Source organism: Aureobasidium namibiae, assembly GCF_000721765.1.
Source record: "Aureobasidium namibiae CBS 147.97 unplaced genomic scaffold scaffold_22, whole genome shotgun sequence".
NCBI classification, from domain to species: Eukaryota; Fungi; Ascomycota; class Dothideomycetes; order Dothideales; family Saccotheciaceae; genus Aureobasidium; species Aureobasidium namibiae.
Window position 1 is genome coordinate 342262 of NW_013581187.1, and position 24585 is coordinate 366846.

The following is a 24585-nucleotide window of genomic DNA, read 5'->3' on the forward strand; positions in this document are numbered from 1 at the left end:
ACAGAAGCGTGTCGTCTGGGCGTCTGCATAACGGCGCTCTACCGACCAGCGCGAGTCGGCCTCCGTCCTCAAACCCCCATCAGTGCATCCATCATCCACGCGAGAACCAGCGACTTTCCATCGGATTTCCTGTTACTGCCGCGTCCTGCCCATCACCAGCCTACGGTGCCATCAGATGATTGATACTCCTCTGCCAGATCAGAGGTTTGCGTGAATGCGCAGCATCAGCACTCGTTCCCGGCTTGGCCATGAACAATAAGGAGCGCTCGAGACCTGCCTCGGCCAGCAACTCTTTGACACGACAGAAGTCTACCAATGGCCTAAGCCCTGCGCCGCCGCAGAGAGACGCTTCAATTGCGCGAACCTCCAGAGCCGACTCCAACCCGACCGACGACCTCGACCATGACCCCGACCATGACCGCGATCCCGATGACGACGATCCTCTTCACAATTCCCTCAAGGCTCGTTACCACCTCTCACAGGCCAAAATCGCCAATCTCTTCTCTCGCCATGCCAATCCGCCGTCAACCTCCGAGTCAACCTCAAATCGTCCTGCTCGCCATCAATCACCCTTGACCGAATCCACCCCACCCCCACCTCCTCCGCCAAAGAGACCTGCGCGCACCATTGACGAAGACGACTATGGCGACGACGATGACGACGATGAAGAAGAGGAGGTCGACCCACAAACCCAGCAATCCCATCCTGCTGCCGAGTCTCCTTCGCGCTCAAAACAACCCGCCTCGCCCTCCTTGTCACTTAAGCCAACCATTACCCGCACTAGTACCTCGTCTGCTTCCTCAGATCATGCAAAATCTTCCGAGGATGTGCGCAAAAAACTCGAGCAGGACAAAAAGGCCGCCGAAGACGCAGCGCGAAAGAGTTTCCATATCATGTTCTATACCCTCGAGGCAGACCGGGATGCTATGATGGAGCAGCAGAAACTCGACGATCTGGACAGACAAGTCGAGAACGAAATGTCAGGCGTTGCCAATCCTGCCCCGACCTCTGATCCCTCGGGCATCCAACAAGGATCTCTCAGCAATGCGGACCTCGGTGCATCAAGCTTGACTTTGAAGAACCTCATTGCTCGCATTGACGCCAAACGAACCATGGTCAACGCAAACGATACCCAACTACGTACTCTTATTAGTGAAGTACGGAAAGGGCGCAGCAAATGGGCCAGCGAGGAGAAAGTCGGTCAGGAAGAGTTGTACGAGGCTGCCGAGAAGGTTCTGATGGAACTAAAAGCAATGACCGAGTACTCGACGCCTTTCTTGCAGAGGGTAAACAAAAGAGATGCTCCCGACTATTTTCACATCATCAAACAGCCTATGGATATTGGTACCATGATCAAAAAGCTCAAGAGCTTCTCGTACAGATCGAAGAAAGAATTCGTTGGGGATCTGAATCTCATCTGGGCCAACTGTCTTACCTACAACGCCGATCCCGCCCATCCCTTGCGGAAGAAGGCCCTGTATATGCGCAAAGAAACCGACAAACTAGTGCCATTGATCCCCGACATTGTGGTGAGAGATAGAGCAGAAGTTGAAGCAGAGGAGAGACGTCTACAAAACCTGGATGTTGATCTTGAGGGAGGGGAAGACAGTGATGATGGTACCAAAACATATACTAATGCGACTATTGATTTCCTGCTGACTTTCCACAGACCAGCCCATAATGGCATCTCGTGGCCGCAAAGCACCGGGCAAAAGCAAGAAGGGACAATCGAATACCACTCGACAAACAACTCCAGGCGCACCCGAAGGCACTCCAGCTGCCGAGTCCAAACCCGCGATCCACGCTTCTGCATCTAGTTTGCGCAACGAGTTCCTTCGTGCCGACTCAGACGCTCCTGCTGAAGCCAGTTCTAATGGATTCACCACACCCCCTCCACCTGGAACGGCCACTCCGCTTGGAATCAACGGTCTGAGTCAAACTGACTTGATGGAAGTTGACGGAGTCGGGAACTCGATCGCTATCGGCTCTCAGACAGAGGAACTCGACGAGGACGACGCCGAGTTCAAGACCTGGAAGCAAGTCACCAAGAAGGATAGGGCGATGGCCGCTGCGGAGAGGAACCGTCTGTTTCGTGGGGATCATCTGAACCCAGACGAACCAGCTTTGTTGCGCACGAAAGCAGGGATGCGCAGATGGCTTCGTCAGCAGAAGCAGACCATGGTAGAGCCGACCAGTGCACTCTCAAGATCTGATGGCGACGACCCGGAACCCGACACGAGTACTACAGGTGAAACCCTCGCCGAGATTCAGAGAGATCAGGATCGGACACTCCCAGACTACTATGATGTTTTGGCAGCGATTCCGGATTTAAATGAACAACTAAAATGGACGGAAGACTCGGAGGGCAAAGTGATACCCCAGGTCGAGGAGTATCTACGTGTTTTCCCGAAAGAAGAGTTCACGTCGTCAGAGAGCGGCCTCACGAAACGGATGGAAGCCAACATGAGACAGATGCAAGAGACTCGAAAGATCTGCGCAAAGATTGGCATTGTCAAGCAAATGCAGATTCAGGCTCAGGTACACGACTCTGTTGTACAACGCAAAGAGTGAATTGTGCTAACATCATCTTCTAGACCTATCAGAATCAGTTCCAGAAGTACGACCCTCAGCCGTTTGTGGAACAAGACATTGGTGCTGTCGCTGTATCCGAAGATGGCCCTATTATGTCGCCGTGGGTCTGTCGCGCCGCTTTCCAAAGAGCGGTAGGCAAGATCTTCTACCATGCCGGTTTCGAAGATTTTCAGCCATCTGCACTTGATGCTGTCACGGACGTCGCCAGCGATTTCTTTGGCAAGCTCATCCGTACTTTTACCTTGTACAATGAAGCACCCAAAGATGATTTGGAAGCTCACAGTTTCAGTGCCGAAGAACAGGTGCTTCATTGCCTCCACAAGAATGGTCTAGATTTAGAGTCGCTCGAGACTTATGTCAAGGACGACGTCGAGAGATTAGGATCGAAGCTGGGCGTGGTCCATGAGCGTATGAAGGCACATCTTGCTGACCTGCTGGTGAGTACCAACCGAAATTTTAATGACAAAGATGCTAATTCGTGTAGCGACCTGCTCTGGGCGACAGTGTTGGCGCAGATGGTGTTGGTGCATTCAATGATGGCAGTGATCAGTTTACCAGCGGTGACTTTGCCGCCGATGTTGATGAAGATTTCTTCGGCTTCAAAGAACTTGGTCTAGCCGACGAGTTTGGGTTGGAGAGTCTCAGCGTCCCGTTGCATTTGCTACAGAACCGCATGCACAGCGCCTACCAGGCTAACCATACCAGCTTGATCACTTCATCTGGTATTGTGTTCCCTGTACCTGCTCCTTACGACCCGATTTCGACAGATAATCTGCCCTCTCAGATTGGATTGGTCCAAGACTTTTTTGCAACCAAACTTGCCGCTAACCAAGGACGACCCCTGGTTGATGACGAAGATCTACCGACTAAGCAGCGCTTCCCTCGACCTCGTCTACCGCCTACCGGAAAGATCAGCAGTCCAAGGAAGCGGCCCATCCGGGAGCAACAACAAGCCGCGAAGAAACGCAGGAAGCTCGAGGAAAACAAGGACGACAGTAAACTAGTGAAACCTATTGGACCACTCAAATTGGCGTTGCCAGGAGTCAAGGATAAGGACCCAGAACCCGAGAAAGACCACGAAGGAAAGAATGCCATGATGAGTCCGCCTGAGAGCATTACTGCGAGTTAGGCATCCATTTAGGTCTGCACATAACACAGAGAGCGAAGCCAATGGTTTGGTGTTTTGAATCTTTTTTTCTTCTCTCTTGAAATTACTGGCGTTAAAGGCTCTTACCACTGTTTATACCCCGGCCGTCTCTGCGATTTTTTCTGGCAACGGGATTTGTGATGGATGCTATTGGTTGCGATGATCATCTCTGCTGCTAGGAGAGATCGAGCGAACACGAGAGATGGGGTTCATTAACAGGCTGGCTGTATATAACACGAGCTGTGCAAGCATAGAATGGAACGAATGCGCGAACTTGTATACGCTTAACACCTCCGTGTATGCTCAAGACTGTCAAAGCTTCGAGATCGAAGGCGCACAATCGTTTCCGCAACAGAAGTACTGCAGTAGAGGCATCCTGAGGGTTAACCTGGTTCAATTCTACTCTTGCTTGGAGATTTACTGTGTTTGTATAGCCAGAATGTAACAGTGTTCGATGAACGGAAGTGGCATTAGGACATGACAGTAAGGCACAGTCATAATGTTCACACGGAGTAAGACGTATAGTGGTTGTCATTAAACTGTTATAGCTTCATATCGTCATATGCATTGCACTGTGGCCCTTCTCGTAGCCGAAGCGAACAGTATCTAGTTGGAGACCTTGTCGGGGACGTTCTTGCCTAAGGTGGTGGTTAGATTCCAATCCATGCTGACATCGGCATTGAATCTTACCAGTGGCCTTCTCGAACATGCCGCGGGCAGTGTCGGTGACCTTCTCGTTGACGGAGCGGAGCTTGTTGGGGTCCTGGCCCTCCTTCTTCTCGAGAGAGTCGATGCCCTGTCTGGCTGTGAGTACGGTGGTATGCATTGCGAATGTGGTATGCTGACCTTGTCCAGGTAGTCCTCCTTGCCGCCAGCAGCAACGTTATCTTGGGGTGCAGACATGATGGTGTTTGGTTTTGAAGTGTTGTTTGTGGTTTGGTGTGTTGTTTAGCAAAGAAGCAGCTTGCGTCTTCCCCTCTGTTTATAAAGGATGCTTCGTGGTCAGAAACCGGTTCCAGCCCCGCGGACGTCATATATCTGGGGTTCGAAACTCGCAACCTTGATGATGCTTGATGATGGCTGGAGGACTTCCTTACGTCGGTTCGATCCACAATTTCTCGAAAGGTAACCGGCAGCCATCGATTTCACTCTGATCAACAAATTCCGTAGATGTGCTCGTTCCTGCTCATGAATATTGGCATAAACATCTACCTGACAGGGCCACTCGCGTGGAACTCGGAGACGAATCCCGCTGCTGAACTTGGATAAGCTTTTTAGTAAGAAGCTTGCGTGCCCACTCTCATTCTTCGAGTCTTCTAGATAATCACATCCATTGAGCATGCGTGCCAGGTCATCCTTAGGGTGTCCTTTGTGTGGAAGTATAAGCTTGCTTCTATTACAGCAGATATACAGTATCTCCAGTATCATTGTTCCAAGTCACGCATATCACTGAAGTATGTATGCATCTTGCCGTTTGGCACTGTTGATTTATCTCAATATCTAACCCGTACTCACCACCGGCCACGATTTATCTCGAGCACACTTTATTCACGATATCTCGTACCTAGAGCACCATATCTGGTTGGCTATCGTATTACATCTTATCCCTGGTGACGCTGCGGACACCCAGATTGACCATCATGGCGCAGGCTTGGGATAGTCAGGGTGGCACCCTCTGCAACATGCAAAGAGAGCCGATTGCGCCCTCACCGATCACACTCTGTCTGCGATCCACGGAACGACAGGTAGGGTCATAGTTGCTGTTACCAATTTTGATACATGAGAGAGAGTTGACGTGACCAAGTGTCTCAGTGAAAATTATTCCAACACTCGGAAGGAAACATCCATGTTGCCTACAGATTCAAGAATACGCTCATGTTGCCTTCAAGCCCAGAGCAATTGACATCAACGCCTTCGTTCGAGACAATCATGATCTACCACCACAGCTTGTTGCGAACAATGATCTAGAGCGGTCTTCTTCCCGGAGTTCTAAACCTTGTTTGGACCCTATCTACGCCCCACGTGTTGCTACTGCATATCTCTAGCTGCGTCCTCAATCGTTACGATCAGATCTTTGCTCTAGCAGCGCGCTCGACTGTTGTCATCTGGTCTCGCGGTTAAGTTATTTCCAAGATTTAGACAGCGATCCTCGTTTTTCGTTGCCTACACTGCCCTATTCTTGGACCGAGTGTGCTAGGTCTTGATTCAAACGTTTCAAATTTCTGGTAATTGCAGAACAGCGCCCTTGCATTTGACGACAGTATGCATACGCCAACGTTAGCAAGCGAGAGCTCGCTGGCCTCACCAGGTTTTACGGAGGTTCGAAAACGCTCATTACCCCCTCACATCATCGAGTCGCAAAAGAAGGAAGCCCTTGCCATGGTCACCGAGAAGGACTCCGAGGACGATCAGTCACAACAAGCACAATTGTCCTTCTTTGAACGCTATTTTTGCAAAACAACCTCACGGCCTGGTTCTGGAACTGGTGACGAGAATGATGCAGCACCAACACGGAAATTTTCCGTTCTATCTCGAGGATTCGTTACAGTATCAGCACTTCTTTGCCTAATTATAGTAGTCACATTATGTGCGGTTCTGGCCACAGTTTTTGTTCGAAACCAGAAACAAGAGCAAGCGATTCGTCGGGCTCCTGTTCATGAGGCAATATTTGCCAATTTCGCGGATCCAGTGGTGGTTAAGCACGAGGGCTTGTTCTACGCATTTGCAACGACCAACGCAGCAGGTACGCGTAACTTAACAACAGTCTAGCGAGACAACAATAGGTTGACATCTCTAGGAATTCTCTCACAAACGAATGACACGGCCATCATCGCCCTTGGCAAAAGCAACGTACAAATAGCGACAAGCCCGGACTTTAGAGACTGGACTCTGCTGGACCACTCGCACGATGCCCTTCCAAAAATGGGTGACTGGGTCAGAAAGGGGCTCAACGAGAACCAGAACCCAAGAGCGGCAGTCTGGGCTCCGGCGGTCATGAAAAGACCCAGTGATGGCAAGTACATCATGTATTATTCCGCCGCGGTCGAGAACACAACGTACGTAGCCTTTTCGTCTCATTGCATCGGAGCCGCAATCTCGGAGACATCGTCGCCAGCCGGCCCATATCTTCCGTTGAACACGACTATATCTTGCCCCGTCGCAGAGGGCGGCGCTATCGACCCGACCCCCTTCATCGATACAGATGGATCCATCTATCTTGCATGGAAGATTGATGGTAACAACATCGGGCACGGCGGAGTTTGCAAGAACTCGGAACATCCACTCGTACCAACGCCTATCAAGCTGCAGAAAATGATGGCAGACGGAGTGACACCAGATGGTCAGGATGTCACCATCCTTGACCGCACGGATGAAGATGGCCCCCTCGTAGAAGCACCAGTCATTGTCAGAAGCACAGAAGGCATCTACTTCCTGTTCTTTTCTTCTGGATGCACGCGAGATCCTTCTTACGATGTAAAATATGCCTGGGCGAATGACGTCCGCGGTCCCTACACTCGTGCGAAGAAGCCTTTGCTCAGGACAGGTGACTTCAACCTGACTGCGCCGGGGTCGATCGGCCTGACGGACATGGAGGAGGACGGGACCCATGGAATGGTCTTTCACGCTCGGGTCCAGGCACCGTACGGTAAAGTAAGAGCGATGTATACCTCGAGCATCCGGTTCAACGGCACCGAAGTCCTGTTGGTTAAGAAGAAAGTCTAGTCAGTGCCTAGCTCAAATACTTTCATGTCTATAATTATATCCAAGAATGTTCGTTTTACCATCCTCTCACAAGCGGATATGTACACTCTGATATTGTAATGATTCCACTGGGAGTGTCTCTGACAGATATGATATCCTGTGTTCCTGTTGTCTCCATCCCTGAAACACGTCTACCTTCCCTCCCCACATGCTAAGTTTTGTGACTCTTATACTTCTCCTCCACTCCTCCCACGAGGCTTTATAGCGCGGTCTTTATTATAGAACTGCATAGTTGCTTCCGAGGTAGAGGCGTGTCCAAAGAGATCCGATGTGAAGTCACTCTTTCGATGGAGACTATCTGTTTCTCGAAACCATTGTGCATTTTGATAGTAGCACGCGTTATTCTAAGTATGAAAAGCACAGAACCGACTGCGTACCGTAGCAGATTCATTACGGAATACCATGTAAACAGACAGTCGCCGTCTGATCTAGTCTGCTGCTCCAGATATGATGGAACAAAAAGTCCATACAAGATTTGAATGTACACTGCTGCTTGCACCCACGTTGTAGTCAGACTACAAAGCAAAGGGCCATTCGTCGTAAATGCAGAGCAACCAGTTAATGATTCAATCATTCCAGAGCTCTTCCCCTCCGACAATAATTTGTAGTAAATCCTTGGTGATACTGGCTCTTTTGGGTCGGTTCACAAAGCGACACGTGATGGGAAAGACGCGCTAACCGTATGAGAGCAGTCAAGTCAAAGCTACTCGCAGTTCTCGTTCCCGTCGTATGAGTTGCATTCGATCCAGATGATTGATATCAAGAAGAATATCATGGTATGCCGAATATGCTCAGCACGCGCAAGTCTAGACAGCTGCAGAGGGACGGACGTATGTCAATAGGCATGATTCGTCACTTTGATTCGCTCCTTCGCGATAGTGACAGCAGTGGAAATCGAGCTGGTCCAACCTATCGGTCTATTGCATTGGGAGTGGTGTCGCGAGGGATGTCGGAGATGGCTCAGCGTCAGCGACGAGACCTGGGCATGTTCTGGATAGTTGATCGTGGAACAAGTATATATATTCATTTCGTTAGCTGCAAGACAAGCACGAACGCCCAGAACGCCCCCGCATGCGCAATTCCAAGAAAGATCTGGTCTAATAGGGATATGTAGATGGGTATTGATCTTATGCACCAGTCTCCTTGCTCTCCTCGAGATTGTAGTCGCCATTCTGAAGGCCGATGAGGACCTTCCTACCCTCGTCAGTGAGCTCAGGGATGCCAGCGGGAGTGGTGGCGCCAGTGAAGAAGCGAGGCGACCATTCGACATTTCTGGCCTTCCTATCAGCCGCTTTTTGACGTTGACGCTCTTCAAGCTCCTGTTTCTCGGTCGTGGCTTTGGAATATTGCCTGCTGAGAATGGCCTCAGTGACACTGTTCCAGAATTTACGCGACTCGTTGGGCAGCTGCTGCTCGGGAGGAGGGACGATCTTCTGTACAGGGAATAGCGGGTTGACGTCGATGAGGAGAGTCTTGTCGGGGTTCTTTGCAGCCGGCGCGGACCCCCGGGTGAAGTAGACCTTGTCGTGCCAGGCACCTTCGATACGACCGATGATGGCTTTTTCTGGAACGTCCTTGATCCTGGTTGTGTTGTCGTTGTCAACGTCACATTTGTAGACAACACCTTCAACCTTATTCTGAGTCTTGCCTAGCCATCCTTCTTCGACGTAATGAAGGATAACTTTGATACCTGTCTTCTTGCATGTTACGAAGCAAGTATCGGCGACGCTGACATTAAGGTTGCCTAGCAGAGCGTCAGTGAGTGTTGCTTGGTGACCGAGGGTTGACAAGGATACCTCGCAAGAAGCCACCCAGATAAGCAGCAGGATGGGTAAGGTGATATGTTTCGTCACCCCAGTTGTGTAGAGTAACATAGATGCCTTCGTTGTAAATGCCGGGGGTGACGCGAATGCTGGTACCGGTGAACTTTGCGCTGATCTGATCGAAGCCACGTGCAGAAATGGCCTTTTGCGGGCAGTCGACGTAGTAGGCCGAGACGGGAGGATGATGCGAGGTTTGTTCGGTGAGGTAAGAAACCTTGACCTTGTTGCCGGCAGTATCGGACTTGACCTTGTTGCCTTGGAGGACGGGGACGTTGTCGTCGGTCTCCCATTGACACTGAACAGACATCAGAGACAGGACACGATATAACGCACAGGTACACGACGTACCCTGAAGAACTCTCCAAGAGTCGAGTTGTATGGCTTGCAAGGCTTTCCCTTGACGTACTTCAGGTCCTTGGTGAACCAGAAGCGCAAGCAGGCAAGTAAACGGCCAAGCTCATCGTCCGAGTCGCCAATGCTGGCAAAGATGTCGGGTCTGTCCAGGTAGTGCCAGTACTCTGGGCAGGCACATGGTTAGAGAGGCGGTCGTTCACGATATGTATCTGGGTGAGGGCGTACCGAGGTTGGGAATAGGCTCGAGCAGCTGGGCAGGCAGGGAGAAGCGGACGGCGGCAATGTCGGAGACACCGATGAACCTGAGGGCGCGTGTCAGTGAATGGCTCGCAAGGTAGAGAGAGGCCAGCAGCATCTCACTTCTTCAGGATGCCAACAAAGGTTTTGAGTTTACTGCTGTCGTCGGGCATCTTCTCGCCCATGGCAGCGCCGGGGCCGGGGGTCGAGGCTCTGGACGACTGCTCGGACGCCGGGGCGGAGAGACCTGAGGATGACGAAGCCATGATTTGGTGCAATGTTTGGGGACACAAGGCCGGAGAGAGGGATACAAGTGTTTTGGTACGCGTGTGTCGGTCAAGGATGTCTGAACCCCAATCTCAACTATCGCGGGGCCTGAAGACGTGCACGGCCTCGATCACTCGATGACGTGCACTACAAAGCCACAGCCTGACCAAATCACTCTTTGCTGTGATCCAACTCGACAAGTCATACTCTGCTTCTCGAGCCTGCTGTAGCCATTCATGATTCCGTGCTGGTTCCGCTGTCTTGCTCTCTGCTCTACCTATGCAGCAACCCAGATGCCCACCTGCCTGTGCCCGTCTGACCTGCGAACGTCTTGCAGTAGTGCCGTGTCGTGTCTCATGTGCCTGTGGCTACCAATCAACCTTGCACGCCCTCTCCGCCAAGTCACCGACGTGCTTGACCAACATCATGCGCTGCCGGCTCCTTGCTTGCCGTCCTTCGACCTGCACTTCGTCAAGATTGATGGGATAATATGCTAGCTTTGAACAAGCCTCGCTGTGTATTGTCTCCCGTATTAGCCAGACCATCCCCGGATATGTATAGTGAGTGTCCTCAAAGCAAAACAACCAGCCAGCGACACGCGTAGCAACAGTGTGAAAACTCCCCGTTCCTGACTCCCGTTCCTGACTCCCGTTCCTGACTCCCGCTCCCTTGTTAACTCCGTAATGCAATCACGACCCTCCCTTGGCCAACTCTGTCACCATGTGTTCAAATGCCCTTGATGGCAACTGTTCTCTCCTTCTCGAGACGCTCGCGGTTTCGCTGCTTCTCCTCCTCCTTGCATGTTTCGAGTCCACTGCATGCGTGGCTCTCGAGCATACGGTGCTTGCCACAAAAGTGCCCATTGCAGAAGCCGCAGTCTCCGACAATGCGTTGGGCCGGGTCCTTGCAGTCTTTGAATTGGCAGCGGATCTTCTTGGGCGCTCCGCCTCGCAACGGAAGTGCCAGATGCAGTGTGCTTTCTCGTCCGATTTTGTAGTCGGACAATGTGTTTGATGACAGGTCAAGATGTCTGCCGGCGTATACAAGGCGCATGTCTTGAGCGGGGAGATTCGTACGGATGGCGAGCAGCGATGAGAGCGTCGCTATCGACGTGGACTCTGGTACTTCGAGGGCAAAGGCTGTAGATGGTAAGCACGCGAGCCGAAACAATGACATGCATGGTACTTACTATTGCCGGCAATGTTCTTGATGAAGATTTGCATGGTCGACTCGGGCTCTGCTGACGAGCAGCGCGAGGAGAGAGACGAAATGGAGGAGATGCTGTTGGATCGCATCATGACCATATTGCTGTGATGACGATGAGATGACTGGATGGGGTTGGAAATGCGAGAGAACACCGAGGGTATGATTGAGATGCAGTGTGGGCAGATTGCTGGCGGCGATGAGGAGGGTACACAAGTGAGTAGGTCGAGTCGAAGGGCGAGTTGGATGAAGATGCGAAGATAGGAGGACGAGAACGAAGAGGCAACGCAACGGAGTGACGCGATCAGGCGCACAGGTCGGCGTTTAGTGAGATTGGCCCGAGGCTCCGACAGTCTCGCCTCCGAAAGCAACCTCCGCCCGGCTCTACTCTACTCCTATCTCAAATCCCCTGTCTAAGCTAAATCTGTAAGCGTGACTCTTACTGACATGGAAACATTGGACTGCTGGAGCCGGCTACTTGGCATGGATGCTCTCCTCTTTGAGCATTTGGCCTTAATCTGAATCTCCAAGAACAGTTGCAGTCATGTCTATCATGGGCTTGGAGAAGAGATGCGTCAAAGCTCAGCACATGCCTAGAGAGGCAATGCACAGCACTTTGACAGCCACAGCGCGTCCAGCGACTAATCACCTGCGAGATCGTCGTCCCCAATCTGCGACTTGGAACACGCTCGAGGTATTGAGCTTATCACCGCCATCGGTCTTTGACGGTACTGGAGGCTGGCCATCGTCTCGAAGCAAGCATTTTCGATCTGATTGTTTATTGTAACTTGCATTTTCAACCACCCGTGCACATCCGGTTCGTTGTTCTATGTAGTTGCTGAAAATACTTCGTAGGGATGGCTGGTTGGTTTGGTCAATGGCTGGGTGTTATAGTCATTTCCTCTCCCTGTCACGGCAGCACATAGGCGGGATTGGAGCCGTCATAATGCACAGTTCCCTTAGATGTTTGACAGGGTGGACGATACTATGGTCGATGGATGTTATGTATCACCAAGGGAACTGTCTACACACAAACATGCCTTTGTATACGAATAGGACCATGACGGTGGTTGAGCTGCCTCGTAGGTCTTTGGCTTGAGACCCTGTGGTGTCATTACTCAACTCTATACACAGCCACCCGCCGGCTGAACGTCTGATGCCTTATCTTGCATGAGTCCGTGGCCCTCTCTGACTCTTCGACGTCTGCTTGTTTCTTTATCGTTCAACCGGTGGCATTGGCGTCTTGGAACCTGTGTACGCCCGTAACGACGACATGCCAATATTCGATCAACATTCATCTAACATCGAGGCGTCTTTGCCATGGCGGCACTCGAATCATATAAAAAACCTAAAGTGGCGAGCCCAGTGTCTGCCCAGCAGATACGCCCAAATTCAAGCAGGCTGCACGGCACTTGGATTTGGTCAAGAGGGAACACAAAGCTTTTCTGCACACTTACTTGCTCACATCTCAAAATTTTGCACCACTCAGCGACAAGCCTGCAATGCACGCTGAATCTTTGCAAGTATGATGCATTACCAAGCGTCATGCACATGTGTTTATCCCATCCCAACTCCGCGTCCGCAGCAATTGCAAATGCTCAACCACCGGCTGCCAAGCCTCTCACAAACACTCAGCCCCTCCAATTCCGTACTCCAGACCCACTTCTCTCTTCCCCAGATGGAGAATGATGTTCTTTGATATCTTTCTGTGGAGGGCTTGTCTCATAACGACGCACCACCGGACTAGTCAACTCTCTGACAGCACTCCGCCCAATCTGACTGAGGCATGCTCTACGCTCCTGTCGTGGTTGGATGCTCCCCTGTGCCTATGCCTATCCACATTCCGATGAAAGCACACCATAAAAGCCAAGGCTTGACATTGCAGATAGGGTTGCTTTTCCAGCGTTTTTACCTGAGCGGTCTGTAACTTTTGTCCCCTGCTTGGCGGTCGTCGGATGTCTTTCATATGATAACGGAGCCTCTCGATCTTGGACCGACTGGTTCTTCTTGATGCTTGTCGGCGGGATGGCTTTCTCTTGGCTGTTACATCGGAGGCCTTGGCCCGCATAAGAGATATGGACGATCACAATCGTCTTGCTGGTCCTGACGCGTCCTGATGTGCGAACAAACGTGCCCTTGAAACTGGCAGTGCATGGGCGTGGGCTCCGGCGGGTCGTGAAGTGTATAAAGAAGGCCATGTCTCTCGAAGGATTTCGATATCATCCAGCAGTTCACTTGACCATCTCGGATAGTCTTTTCTTGACAAGATCTGAGCAACCTTCTTCATTTCATTCATCTTCTGCTTGTGTCATCAAGACTCCTTGTTTGTTGGGAATATGGCACACTCAACCGAAAATGCCCATCGCAATGGACAAAGGATCGGTTCCGATTCATCTGAGAAACAGCTGTGCCAGTATCCGACTTCGGGTTCAGTCTTATCTCAATCTCCCACAGCTGTCGAGGATCGGGAACAGGACTGGCCCTCAGGATGGCGTCCATACACAGCTTTGTTTGTAAGTCACTGTAGTTTGGAGTGGTCAGCAACCGCATCTTAATAACTATCTCCAGGGATGTTTCTTACTCATGTTCCTCAGTTGGGGCTTGATCAATTGCTAGTAGGTTTTAATCGTCCATTTGTAACCTTAGTATCGTTCTGACATCCATAGTGGCACGTTTCTGTCCTACTATTCCGAGTCGCTCTTCCGTGGCGACGATCTGATGTTGAGCAATTTGATCGGGTCGACACAAAGCTTTGTCGTCCTCTTCTTCTCTTTCATCACTGGCCGGCTACTCGATGCAAACCATAGCCGTGAGCTGTTGCTGGCTGGTTCGATCATCATCACCATAGGCATGTTTATGCTGAGCATTAGCAACGGCAACGGTGGCCTCAACCAAGGCAACTATGGCTTGACATGGTTGACACAGGGTCTAGTGACTGGACTGGGTATGGCTTGCTTCTTTGTATCGAGGTAAGTTATGTCCAAGATGACAGATGATCGAGAGTGCTGACAGTCTATATCAGTTCTCAAAGTATGTTTGGACAACGCTCACCTGCCAGAACACATGACTAACATCCTAAAGTAATAGCGACATGGTTCCACAAGAGAAAGGGATTTGCCATTGGCGTTGTAGCCTCTGGTGCAAGTATCTGTAAGTCGTTGTATCCGTACTCGTCCGACAGCAAGCAATGCTCACTATTGTTTAGCTGGACTTACCATGCCGGTAATGCTTCGCTTCCTCATCGAGTCCGAAGGATTCAACAACGCAGTACGATATGTCGCCACTGTCGTATGTGTTCTCAGCGTCGTTGCGGTGCTGCTGGCTCGGCCAAATCCTGCACACCCCTTCAGGAAGCCCGAGAAGTGGATGTCAAAGAGAACGTGGGTCGACACGTCGGCTTTCCGTGATGCAGCATTTTGCTCGTTCACAGCGTCGATCTGTGCTCTGTTCCTCGGGTTCTACTGCGTGTTCTTCAGTCTCGAAGAGTGGGCAGCAACCAATGGTATCGCCCACAAAGGTACACCGCCCCCAGGAAGCAAGGTGACTTTGTCGACATACTGGTTGCTGTGTATCATGAACGGGTGCAGTACCTTTGGCCGACTCAGCTCCGCCTGGCTTTGTGACAAGTTCGGAGCGTTGAAGGTCCACATGATGGTGACAGTTGTGTCGAGCATGCTTTGCTTGTTCCTGTGGACATTTGCCGACACGCTCGCGCCTGCATTGGTCTTTGCCATTCTGTTTGGAGCCTTCTCGGGCAGTGTGATCGGGCTACCTCCGGCGTCCATGGCGGCGATCCTAGGACCCGAACCAGACAGACAGGCCAGACTTGGACAATGGACAGGTATGATGTACACAGCGGCAGCACCATTCGCACTGGTTGGACCTGTGATCACCGGCCACTTGGTCACGAAATACGAGACATATCTCGGAGTACAGATCTGGAGCGGGGCGTGCCTGCTTGTATCTGCGATGTTCATGGCCCTGGCGAAGTTCTTCAAAGACAGGAAGGGAACAAGCGGTGGCAGTAACGAGAAGGTGTAATAAACTTGATTGGGCAGGCTGTTGCTGTCAGTGGCTGCGATGGACGGAGTGCAGTGTGCACAGCTCATCAGAACAAGACACTTCTTTCGGCACTGGCGTTTTGGAGGGTCAGAACACATTTAGATACGATTAACGAATATGACGAATCAAACTGGTCAAAGAAGTTCAAGCTACAGTGAAAAGGATTATGGAAGCGAGATGTAGAGCTTAGCAATGAAGATTGGACAGACGTGATTAAACTGCGTGGTAAAGGAAAAAGAAGAAAGCGAATGTAGGACGAGATGGAGAAAAGGTGAAAAGGAAGGAAGAAGAACGGCGGAAGAAGACGTAGAGCAGGAAGGATGGCGGGCGGGAAGGATGACCAGAAGGGATCGCGGAGGAGCAGGGCGGGCATGGCGGGCATCGGGCGGCGGCCTCTGCTGGCGTCGGCCAGTGGCCACAAGCTTGGGCATCGAGTGTCGATTCCGCGAGACAGCGCCCGCCTCGGTAGCAGCGTGATGAGTCTTGGATAGCCGCTTGGTTGCTTCTGCTGGGCGATTGGAGACCAGCTGGAACATGGGACCCGCCGACCACGACCAAGATGACGGCTCTTTCTGGCACCGCCTGCATACGCTCCTCGACACGCAATGCTCGACGCACGAGCAGATTGACGACTGTCTGCGCGACTTCCTCGATGCCTCGACTGACGGCTTCCTCGACACCGAGTACGACATTGCCCGCTGCTGCTACCGCCTGATCGACTCGCCGCTCTGGGTCCAGAACAAGGACTACGTGCGCCGCCAATTCGTCTACTGCCTGCTGCAGGACGAACATGCCCCGGTCCTGCACATTGTCACGGCCGTCCTGCTCTACGACGGCCGCAGCGATGAAGCCGTCTTTGACATGATGCAGTCCGAGGCCGCCTTTCCCCGTCTGCTCGACCTGATCAAGGGCAACAAGGACGACAGCTCCGGCCTGCACCGCCTGCTGCTCGAGCTGCTCTGCGACATGTCGAGGATCCAGCGCTTGTCGCTCGACGACCTGGGTGAGTCCCGCTGCTTGCCGTCCGCTCCCTCTCGTTCCACCCTGACCCGTCCTGCTACAGCCACTGTCGACGACGCCTTTGTCATCTACCTGTTCGAGCTCATCGAGGAGCTGTCCAGCGACGCCAACGACCCCTATCACTATCCCACCATCCGCGTCTTGCTTATCCTCAACGAGCAATACATGTGCTACGCCGTCTCGCCCGAATCACATCCCACTTTGACCAACCGCATCATCAAAGTCCTCTCTAATCACGGCCCTGCCTACCGCACCTTTGGCGAGAATCTCATATTGCTCTTGAATCGCGAGTCTGCCCTCGGTCCCCAGCTATTGATCCTCAAACTTCTCTATCTCTTATTCACCACCCCCTCCACCTTTGAATATTTTTACACAAACGACTTGCACGTCCTCGTCGACGTCATCATTCGCAACCTTCTCGACCTCGACCCTGGCTCCGACGACGACGACCATGACTCTGATTTGCCTCCTCGAGACGGTGGTGGCCAACGTGCTCTTCGACACACATACCTGCGCGTTTTGTGCCCGCTTCTGAAGAACACCCAGTTGGCCCACGATAATGCTCATTACAAACGCGAAGAACTGCGTAAACTTTTCTACTTGCTGGTCAATAGATCCTCCTTCCACTTTGCTCCTGTCGATGAGACTGTTGTACGCCTGGTCTCGCGCTGCAAGCAGGTTGCCTGGATAAGAGACGAGTCCGACCCCGAGGACCCAACAAGCCCTCTGACTGATGCTCATGTAGCCAAGCGTTTGCTGGGCATGAATCTAGCCGAGGCGCAAGAAAGCAGTCTGAGTGTCCTTGAGGTCACTGCGAAAGTCGAGAAGGAAAAGCCAATGGTACCCGCACCACGGAGGCGCAAGAAGCTGCAACAGCAGCCATCAAAGGAGACTGTCCTGTTGCGAGTTTCGCCCGCCGATGCTCAGAATGGCGATAGAAGCCCCTTTGATGACGATAATGATGAAGAGTGAAGCCGGCTTCCCTGTACATAACCACAGATGTAATTATTTCTGCAGCAAGCCAGACCTTGCACATTCCCTTTGCAGCTCAAACCGTTTTGTTGAACAAAGGAGACCCGTCACTCTGCCTCCATGATCAAACCGACTTGACCTGCCTTCTGTACAGGTTCACACAGCTGGCAAATAACACCTGCATCCTCATGCATGCAGCCGATTGTTGTTCCTGCGTCAAGCACTCCCTTGTGTAACCCCAGTATACGATCTTCACCCCCCTTCCTGCCACTCCTGCTTTCCCGCGTCACACCACGTCTTCAACCCAACCCAAATATGCATGACAATGGTTTGTTCGGCCAACCCTATGGTGTTCCAGCAAGGATCCGACGCCGTCGGCCTGGACGTCCCTGACATGACACAGCAAACAACCATCAGCACAGGTTGAATGCAGGCCGGAAAATCTGGACCACCTTCAAGGAAGGAAATTTGTCTCGACCGCAAAGGTTTCCCACACCACACGTCCTTCATCGATGCCTCCAGAGACATCTGCAGGCAAGGAAGCAAGCCAACGGGAATATGTATCGTCACTGTCTGCCTTGCCGTCTACACCCTCCTGAGAATGCTCTGATGTATAAGTAGGCCGTCATCCGTTGTGAGTGATTGTCCATTACCAGCAGTCCTTCGTTCATCTTCTTCGTTCAAAATGTTCAGAACACTCTCTTTCCTCCCTTGTGTGATTGCGGTCGCTTTGGCCAACCCAGCACCATCCTCGGACTGTGGGTATGAATCGTTCCCCTATGGAAATTTTCCTACCGGTTTTCCTCGCCCAACAGGATGGCCTACTACAGCATCAGTCCCTGCTCCATTCCCAGGATTGTCCTATGGAGCACCCTTCCCAACCTTCAACACAAGCTCTGTAGCCGTCGGCCCTACTGGCACTGGCGCATCATCTACTTTCGTCCCCTCTTCGTCTGACGAAGGTAGAAGTGGTACGCTCTCGCCTTCAAGCGGCACTACATTTGTTCCCTCTTCGTCCGATGAAGGGGGAAGCGGTACCGCCTCTCCTACTTTCTCTATCTCCACCTCAGCCTTCTTCCCCAACACCACAGCTACCTCTGCGGAATCGGTCACCACGATTTACTCTGCTACAACGGCCGTCACAACCGTGGTCACCACTGTCTATCTGCCTTACCCCAGCTCGGAGTCGTCCTCCTCTAACGTGACTTCTGTGACTTCTGTCGCTTCCTCTTCGGTCTCTCCAAGCGCCAATGCAACCACCATTTCTTCTTTCGTGACGGTGCCTGTCACTTTGACGACCACTTTGACGCCTTCTTCCTCTCCAGACTCACCCGTGACCGCTGTCAACAGCACTTTGCCACCTGGCACTGCAACTTCCTTCTCTACCGGTACTGGTGGATTTATCACACCTGTCAACAGAACATCCTCAGCTGCTTCCTTCACTTGGTCACCGTACGTTCCATTCATCCCTGGTACAGGAGTCTACGGAGGATTCACCCCATCGAGCTCGCCCGATTCGCCAATCACAGCTTCCGTTTTCAACTCGAGTTCGGCTCATGCTACCACACACGTTACTATCCACCTCAACTCCTCGCTCACTCTGACGTTGGTTACAACTCAGACGATTCCATTGACCACTGGACCTGCCTCGACTCTCAACATCAGCTCAACTGCCTCGAGCACATTCTCTCCCTCGATCACTGAGGGTGGCCGTAACGGTACTCTTTCCTCTTGCGCCGGTACAGCTGTTTCGAGCCTGCCTCTCTCCTCTTCGTCCGACAGCGCTGTTTCAGCCACGAACTCTACCGGGTTCTCCGCCTCATCTACTGGTGGCGACCGTAGCGGTAGTCGCAGTCCTTCTAGAAGTGTACCCTTCCAAACCACTGGACCTCACTCGCAGCTGTCTTCCTTCGTGACCAGCACTATCAGTTCCAGCGTGGGAAGCTCAGAGGCTGGCGCCATTACTGGCTCGGCTTCTTCTACTCCTCCCACCTTACCTTCTGCTCCCTTCTACGGCTCCTGGGGCTACGGCTACGGCGGTGGCAACGGAGGATACCGCGGTGATACAAGAGAGCTGGCAAGGCTTAGATGATGGCTAATCCAAATGCGTATTTGGAGTGATCGGTCGATCGATCATACTTGACCCTGATGGGATAGTGAGGTGGCGGAAGGGATTTCTCTTTCTTTTGTCATTGTGTGTGGTGCCTTGACTTTTGCTTTTCGATTCTTGATCGCCACAGTCGTGTGGTGATTCTCCTTTACGGTGATCTTCTTCTGTTTGCAGCCATTTGTTTCTTAATGTCAACATATATAGAATTATCAACTATGCGTTTCTTTGCCGATTGGTATCCTCTGTTCAGTTGTCATTCGTGAACCACTGTGATCTTATGCAGTAGAAATGCTCGAGCCAGCTGCTTGTACAACATGCAAGACTGGACAGGAAATTCTGTGTCATGCCGACCGTGATTTCAATGGCCTTCTCACTTCTTGACTGCGTAATTGCTGCCGTTGGCAATCACCTTGCCTTGCTCTTCCAAGCCAGAGAGCAACCATCGTGTTTCATCCTCACCAAAGGTGTAACCGCCAGGCACAACCATCTTCATCATCATCGTGATACGTGCAGCATCCATTGCTCCTCCGTTGGTCAGCATGCCCAACATGAACATCTCGTACATGAGCTTGTTGTCCTGGAGTACGGCATCTTGAGACTTGACTGCCGAGATTATAGCATCAGCCTGCATCGGTGCATGACCCGAAGGTCCCGTGGTTTGGTTCTGATCAGCAGACGGCAGCTGTTCAAGGACAGTGAAGACACCCGGCTCATTTTCGACCAGTACTCGATGACCAACCCAGAATGCAAGCGCGTTGCGGACGAGCACTTCCTCCATTTGAAGCGAATCTTCCAACTGCTCGACTGTTCTTGATGCTGGAGTAACAATTGAAGCGTCCTGGCTGTCATCTTGGAATGCATAGATGACACTCGCCTGCCACGTCTGGACTCCTTCGAGCTTCACAGTGCGATCCTCAAGTTCAAGCTCAACCGTAGCCTTTCCAAGTGCAGACAGCCAGTGGAGTTTGCGTAGATTCTTGATCCGTTCAAAGTCTTGCTCAAAGTTCTTCTGTAGATACGAGATAGGTGCTGGAACAGCGAACTCGTCTTCTCGGAGACTCGGCCAGAAGAACGAAGACAGAATTTGAGTATGGAAAGCTGCAGACAATTCGGCATCGACGCCAGACTCAAACATAGGTTGGTCAGGCGACGGATAAAGTACGTCTGAGCCTGTCTCCGCGATGGCCACAGATTTGATTAGAGCAATGAATTTCTGACCAGCCGAGTCGGTACGTGGTACACGTGTGTTGAACTTGCCAATGAGTGCCTGACTCTTGATGCCAGATTCGGGAATAGCAGCATGAACTTCTTGAGCTGTTGGGAAATTGTCCTTCGGACGAAGGGTATTGTTGATGCGTCTGGAGTCTTGTATGTCGCGAAGCATAACCTCGCATGACTGCAAACGATCTGCACCGAACCGAGATTTGAAGAGCTCTACGAGACGAATCTGCGAACAGAGTAAGTACATGATCAGGCTTCGAAGCATTGTCAGCAAGTACTCACCTCCTTCTCAAGCTCGGTATCGTCGAAGCCCACAGTCAACAAGCGTTCTCCCAAAAGTGACTGTACTTCCTTGATGAAATCGGCTTGCTCGAACAGAGTCAGCATGAATGACATGACATCCTCGCTTTTTGATTTCTTGTAATCTGTAGACGAGATGGTTAGCACGATGGCATGTTCAAGAAGAGGAAACTCACCCGGCCCTGCATCGATGGGATCAGGCATCCATTCCATATCATCCCAATCGAGTCCTTTGTGTTCTATATGCAGAGCCTGACCTTCCGAAAGGTTGATCTCTTTGGCAAGGTCGATGCATATCTCTTCGGACAAAACGTCGGTGTGGTCGTCATCGCCGTCAACATCCGCGAGAAAACTGGCTGCGATGATTCTGACAGTGTCTTCGCGGTGTCTTAGATATGCACGTAATGGCATGGCCACTTTGTCCAAAAGCACACCACGCGAGTCCAAAGTTTTGAACGCCCTAATAATATTGATGTAAATGCTGAGTAGTTCCGATGTTGTCACACCAGCATGCAACAAGCGGCGACTTAGCTGGCGCGTAAACGAGGTTGCAATCAAGACCTTCACTTCTGACGAGTGCATACATTCCCTCAGGTCCAGTATTGCTCCGGTAGAATGAGGCCATGCCTTGACGTAATCGAGAAGATGCCTTATCCTTTGCTTTGCAAGACGCTCAAGAGCTGTACTCTCCCAGTCGATCGTTTCGCTTGGTGTTGAGAGACCGACCGCCGGGACAAATCGATGTCGGATCCATTGGCGTAGTCGATCAACAACGCTCTGACGCTGCGTCCAGTCCACTTTCATAGCAGCACTCTGAACGAAAGCATCCAGGGCGGCATACATGCCTTGCGCCATCGCACGTTGAACATAGTAGTCCATTATGGGCTCTCGATGAGTGCTGCCCAGGTTTTGCTAGCATTGTGCATTTTTGACAACTAAACAAGACGCCGAACGACTGTTGATGAGAACAACAAGGGAAACACTTGGCACTGTTCGAACGCCGCTTTCTCCCCACCTCCCTTACACACAAGGTACCTATACTCCTACGAGCCCAGAGAATATCGAATCTTGAAGGACACGATCCAGTGCTCGAGAACGTTGTGCATTTTTGTAGCTGAACATGTCACAAACCTTTGCACATGGGGAGGGTAGAAGTGCAGTTTAAAGCTACTGTACGACTACACACAGAGCTCATCAATCTGGGCGCATATACCAGGTCGCTCGATTTCCGTTCTATCCCTCAATTGGTTTCCATCGCACCACCCCATCTATTGACGATGTTACGTGTAACATAGAAGCTCAGGAATGAGGTGGGACTTTAGTGGCTTTCTCGGTCACACCCTTCATCTTGACATTGAAATGTCTTTTAGTAGTTCACAAGTTACTCTATGCTGCTATGGGAGGGAGGTTGAAAATTACATGGTTCAGCACATATGGAGGAAGCATTTCCGAGCACTTTTAGCGCTCTTTTCAACCCTTGCAAAGCTATATTAACATTTCATGAACTAGAGATAGCTGCATCTCACAGCGAGTCCCTACATGGTTCTGCCAGAGTTCTGACTTTCCCAGGAATTTACCATCAACTTGGCAATATTCTTTCCCATCAGACTGCTTGTCTCCATCGTGCTTATGAAGCTCTCGATACCTGAGGTGTACCATAATCCCTCATCCAACTGCAGTTCTTCAAACGTCACTCTCGGATACTCGTATGGATAACTGTTCCACACCTTTCGGTACATCCAGCTGACATCGTCTCTGCTGATTGCCTCGGGTTCAGGCAGCCCAAGTATGTTGGCCATGAATGTCGCGTTGAGAGGACTAGGCGAAAAGATCTTGTACAAATATTCAAGCTCGTCTTTGCCTCCACGTGTGTCCATGCTAGGACGCAAAAGCGAAATGCTGAAGAATCCGGGCGATCCCACTCCTTTTGGGTTACTGCCATAATGTTCGCCTTCAGGCAGAGTGGTTAGAACCACTTGAGGGACCAGATCATCTGGCGAAAGGTTGAAGGCTAGTGGCGAGAGCTTGTGCTTTGATGTGAACAGTGTGACATGCAACTGTACATACGGAATTGGGTCTGGCACATGACGAGGCTTCGGATCAAAATTGATGTCCGAGTATTGATATGGTCCTGCCAGGACGACCTCATCGAACTTCTGATGGTAAAGTGTTGCAGACGAACCTGTTTGTTTCGTCGATAGGATGAATGCACCGTCCCGGAGTTTCTCGACCTTATCAACAGTGCGGTTGAGATGGACGGTCGCATAAGACGCCTCGAGCATATTCGAGAATATTTGCCAGTTGCCTCCTTCGATTGCTTGTGCCCCGTCAGTCGCCATGCAGACCATTGCTTCCAGTCCGTGTACCAAAGGCAGGTTTTGAGCATAGTTCACTCTTGTGCTCGCTTGTATGATATCCTGGGCGAACAGCTTGCCGATTCCATTTTGATCCAGAAACTGTTCACCAGTGGAGGCAGTAGCAGTAGTAAGGCCAAGATCATAGGCTACTTGTGACAGCGACTCCCAGGGGAAATATGGCTCTTCGTACATCTTGAGGAACTTTCCGACGGTAGCTTTCATCAGTCTCACGGTTTTGACGGGCGCGAGGCCGTACTTCCAGAAGAGTCTTGCGGTATCCCACCAGCTCCCTCCAGAAGACTGTGTATAAACAAACTCTCTTCCGTTCCATATGCCCAATACTGGACCTTCTGCGCTAAGCTCGCGAATGCCGGAGGTCGAGAGGTTGAACTCTTTAGCAGCATCGACTAGATTGTGATTTACCTCGACAAAGATAGATGCACCGAGCTCGACAGGGTTTTGATCATCTCCATATACACCGACAGTTGTTGAACGACCACCAATATGGCCATCACGCTCGTAAACGGTAATATTCAAGGGGATACCTCGCTCTTGACTGTATCGCTGCAGGAAATAGGCAGTAGATGAGCCTGCACTTCCAGCGCCTGACGACAGTGTTAGGAGGAACTCAAGAAATACTAGTCGGTAGACTCGCCAATGATAGCGACATTCTTTGGCACTTGCAAGGAGGCGACCGTATCCTCGAGAACGACCTGGTCGTGGAAGGCTTGTGCTGACGGCGCGTACACAAGACAGCCTGTAGTCACGAGGATGCGTTGGAATTTCATGGTGTGCCGCACACAACAAGATTGTTGGCTGACGTTAATCCAAAGACGATGCGGAGTTGGGAGGTGTTGGCGGCTTAGGTTGTTGTTATTCAAGCAGGCGACTTTAGTATGCACATGATGACGCCAAGCATTTGTCTTAGGAATGGATGCAAAAAGTTAGCATTGTTGAACCAGAACAATACCACAGTCTCGGTCGAACTCAAAGGGGGAGTTTGGTCTGAAAGCTGCTTAAGCTTCTGTAAACAATTTTGAATGGACAGTATTGCGAGTTTGTGGCTGTCTGTTGGCACAGACAGACGTGGAGATCACGTATCGAAGGTGCAGGAGTGACAGTGAGGGGTCGGGCCGAGTCACAGTCGAGGGCCGCTGG

The 24585-nt window shown here is 51.4% G+C and overlaps 10 protein-coding genes across 10 annotated transcripts; 5 read left to right on the plus strand and 5 right to left on the minus strand.

The window, feature by feature from the left end:
• Positions 1-812: 812 nt before the first annotated feature.
• On the plus strand, positions 813-3721 carry M436DRAFT_57004 (SAGA transcriptional complex subunit; the record flags this gene model as incomplete). Its single annotated transcript, XM_013567845.1, has 4 exons — positions 813-1617; positions 1670-2550; positions 2595-3029; positions 3077-3721. Coding segments are annotated over 4 exons (2766 nt in total), but the record flags the coding sequence as incomplete, so codon positions are not given.
• A 624-nt stretch (positions 3722-4345) lies between these two features.
• On the minus strand, positions 4346-4642 carry M436DRAFT_85826 (uncharacterized protein; the record flags this gene model as incomplete). Its single annotated transcript, XM_013567919.1, has 3 exons — positions 4346-4377; positions 4430-4535; positions 4586-4642. The coding sequence occupies 3 exons, from the start codon at positions 4640-4642 to the stop codon at positions 4346-4348; spliced, it is 195 nt and encodes a 64-aa protein (XP_013423373.1).
• Positions 4643-6118: 1476 nt separating this feature from the next.
• On the plus strand, positions 6119-7462 carry M436DRAFT_56864 (Arabinanase/levansucrase/invertase; the record flags this gene model as incomplete). Its single annotated transcript, XM_013567825.1, has 2 exons — positions 6119-6482; positions 6537-7462. The coding sequence occupies 2 exons, from the start codon at positions 6119-6121 to the stop codon at positions 7460-7462; spliced, it is 1290 nt and encodes a 429-aa protein (XP_013423279.1).
• Positions 7463-8628: 1166 nt separating this feature from the next.
• On the minus strand, positions 8629-10100 carry M436DRAFT_85828 (uncharacterized protein; the record flags this gene model as incomplete). The annotated part of the gene is made up of 5 exons (XM_013567920.1): positions 8629-9245; positions 9298-9619; positions 9673-9842; positions 9904-9980; positions 10039-10100. The coding sequence occupies 5 exons, from the start codon at positions 10098-10100 to the stop codon at positions 8629-8631; spliced, it is 1248 nt and encodes a 415-aa protein (XP_013423374.1).
• An 808-nt stretch (positions 10101-10908) lies between these two features.
• M436DRAFT_56999 (uncharacterized protein) lies at positions 10909-11480 on the minus strand (the record flags this gene model as incomplete). Its single annotated transcript, XM_013567844.1, has 2 exons — positions 10909-11321; positions 11372-11480. 2 exons carry the CDS (start codon positions 11478-11480, stop codon positions 10909-10911), a joined length of 522 nt encoding a protein of 173 aa, XP_013423298.1.
• A 2241-nt stretch (positions 11481-13721) lies between these two features.
• M436DRAFT_56701 (MFS general substrate transporter) lies at positions 13722-15426 on the plus strand (the record flags this gene model as incomplete). The annotated part of the gene is made up of 6 exons (XM_013567795.1): positions 13722-13898; positions 13954-14000; positions 14052-14354; positions 14408-14415; positions 14467-14545; positions 14688-15426. 6 exons carry the CDS (start codon positions 13722-13724, stop codon positions 15424-15426), a joined length of 1353 nt encoding a protein of 450 aa, XP_013423249.1.
• Positions 15427-15981: 555 nt separating this feature from the next.
• Positions 15982-17439, plus strand: M436DRAFT_76455 (uncharacterized protein; the record flags this gene model as incomplete). The annotated part of the gene is made up of 2 exons (XM_013567921.1): positions 15982-16450; positions 16511-17439. The coding sequence occupies 2 exons, from the start codon at positions 15982-15984 to the stop codon at positions 17437-17439; spliced, it is 1398 nt and encodes a 465-aa protein (XP_013423375.1).
• Positions 17440-18124: 685 nt separating this feature from the next.
• M436DRAFT_67592 (uncharacterized protein) lies at positions 18125-19531 on the plus strand (the record flags this gene model as incomplete). The annotated part of the gene is made up of 1 exon (XM_013567869.1): positions 18125-19531. One exon carries the CDS (start codon positions 18125-18127, stop codon positions 19529-19531), a length of 1407 nt encoding a protein of 468 aa, XP_013423323.1.
• A 388-nt stretch (positions 19532-19919) lies between these two features.
• On the minus strand, positions 19920-21949 carry M436DRAFT_56887 (uncharacterized protein; the record flags this gene model as incomplete). The annotated part of the gene is made up of 4 exons (XM_013567827.1): positions 19920-20713; positions 20768-20996; positions 21053-21195; positions 21247-21949. 4 exons carry the CDS (start codon positions 21947-21949, stop codon positions 19920-19922), a joined length of 1869 nt encoding a protein of 622 aa, XP_013423281.1.
• A 656-nt stretch (positions 21950-22605) lies between these two features.
• On the minus strand, positions 22606-24215 carry M436DRAFT_76457 (putative prenylcysteine lyase; the record flags this gene model as incomplete). The annotated part of the gene is made up of 2 exons (XM_013567922.1): positions 22606-24032; positions 24083-24215. The coding sequence occupies 2 exons, from the start codon at positions 24213-24215 to the stop codon at positions 22606-22608; spliced, it is 1560 nt and encodes a 519-aa protein (XP_013423376.1).
• Positions 24216-24585: the final 370 nt, after the last annotated feature.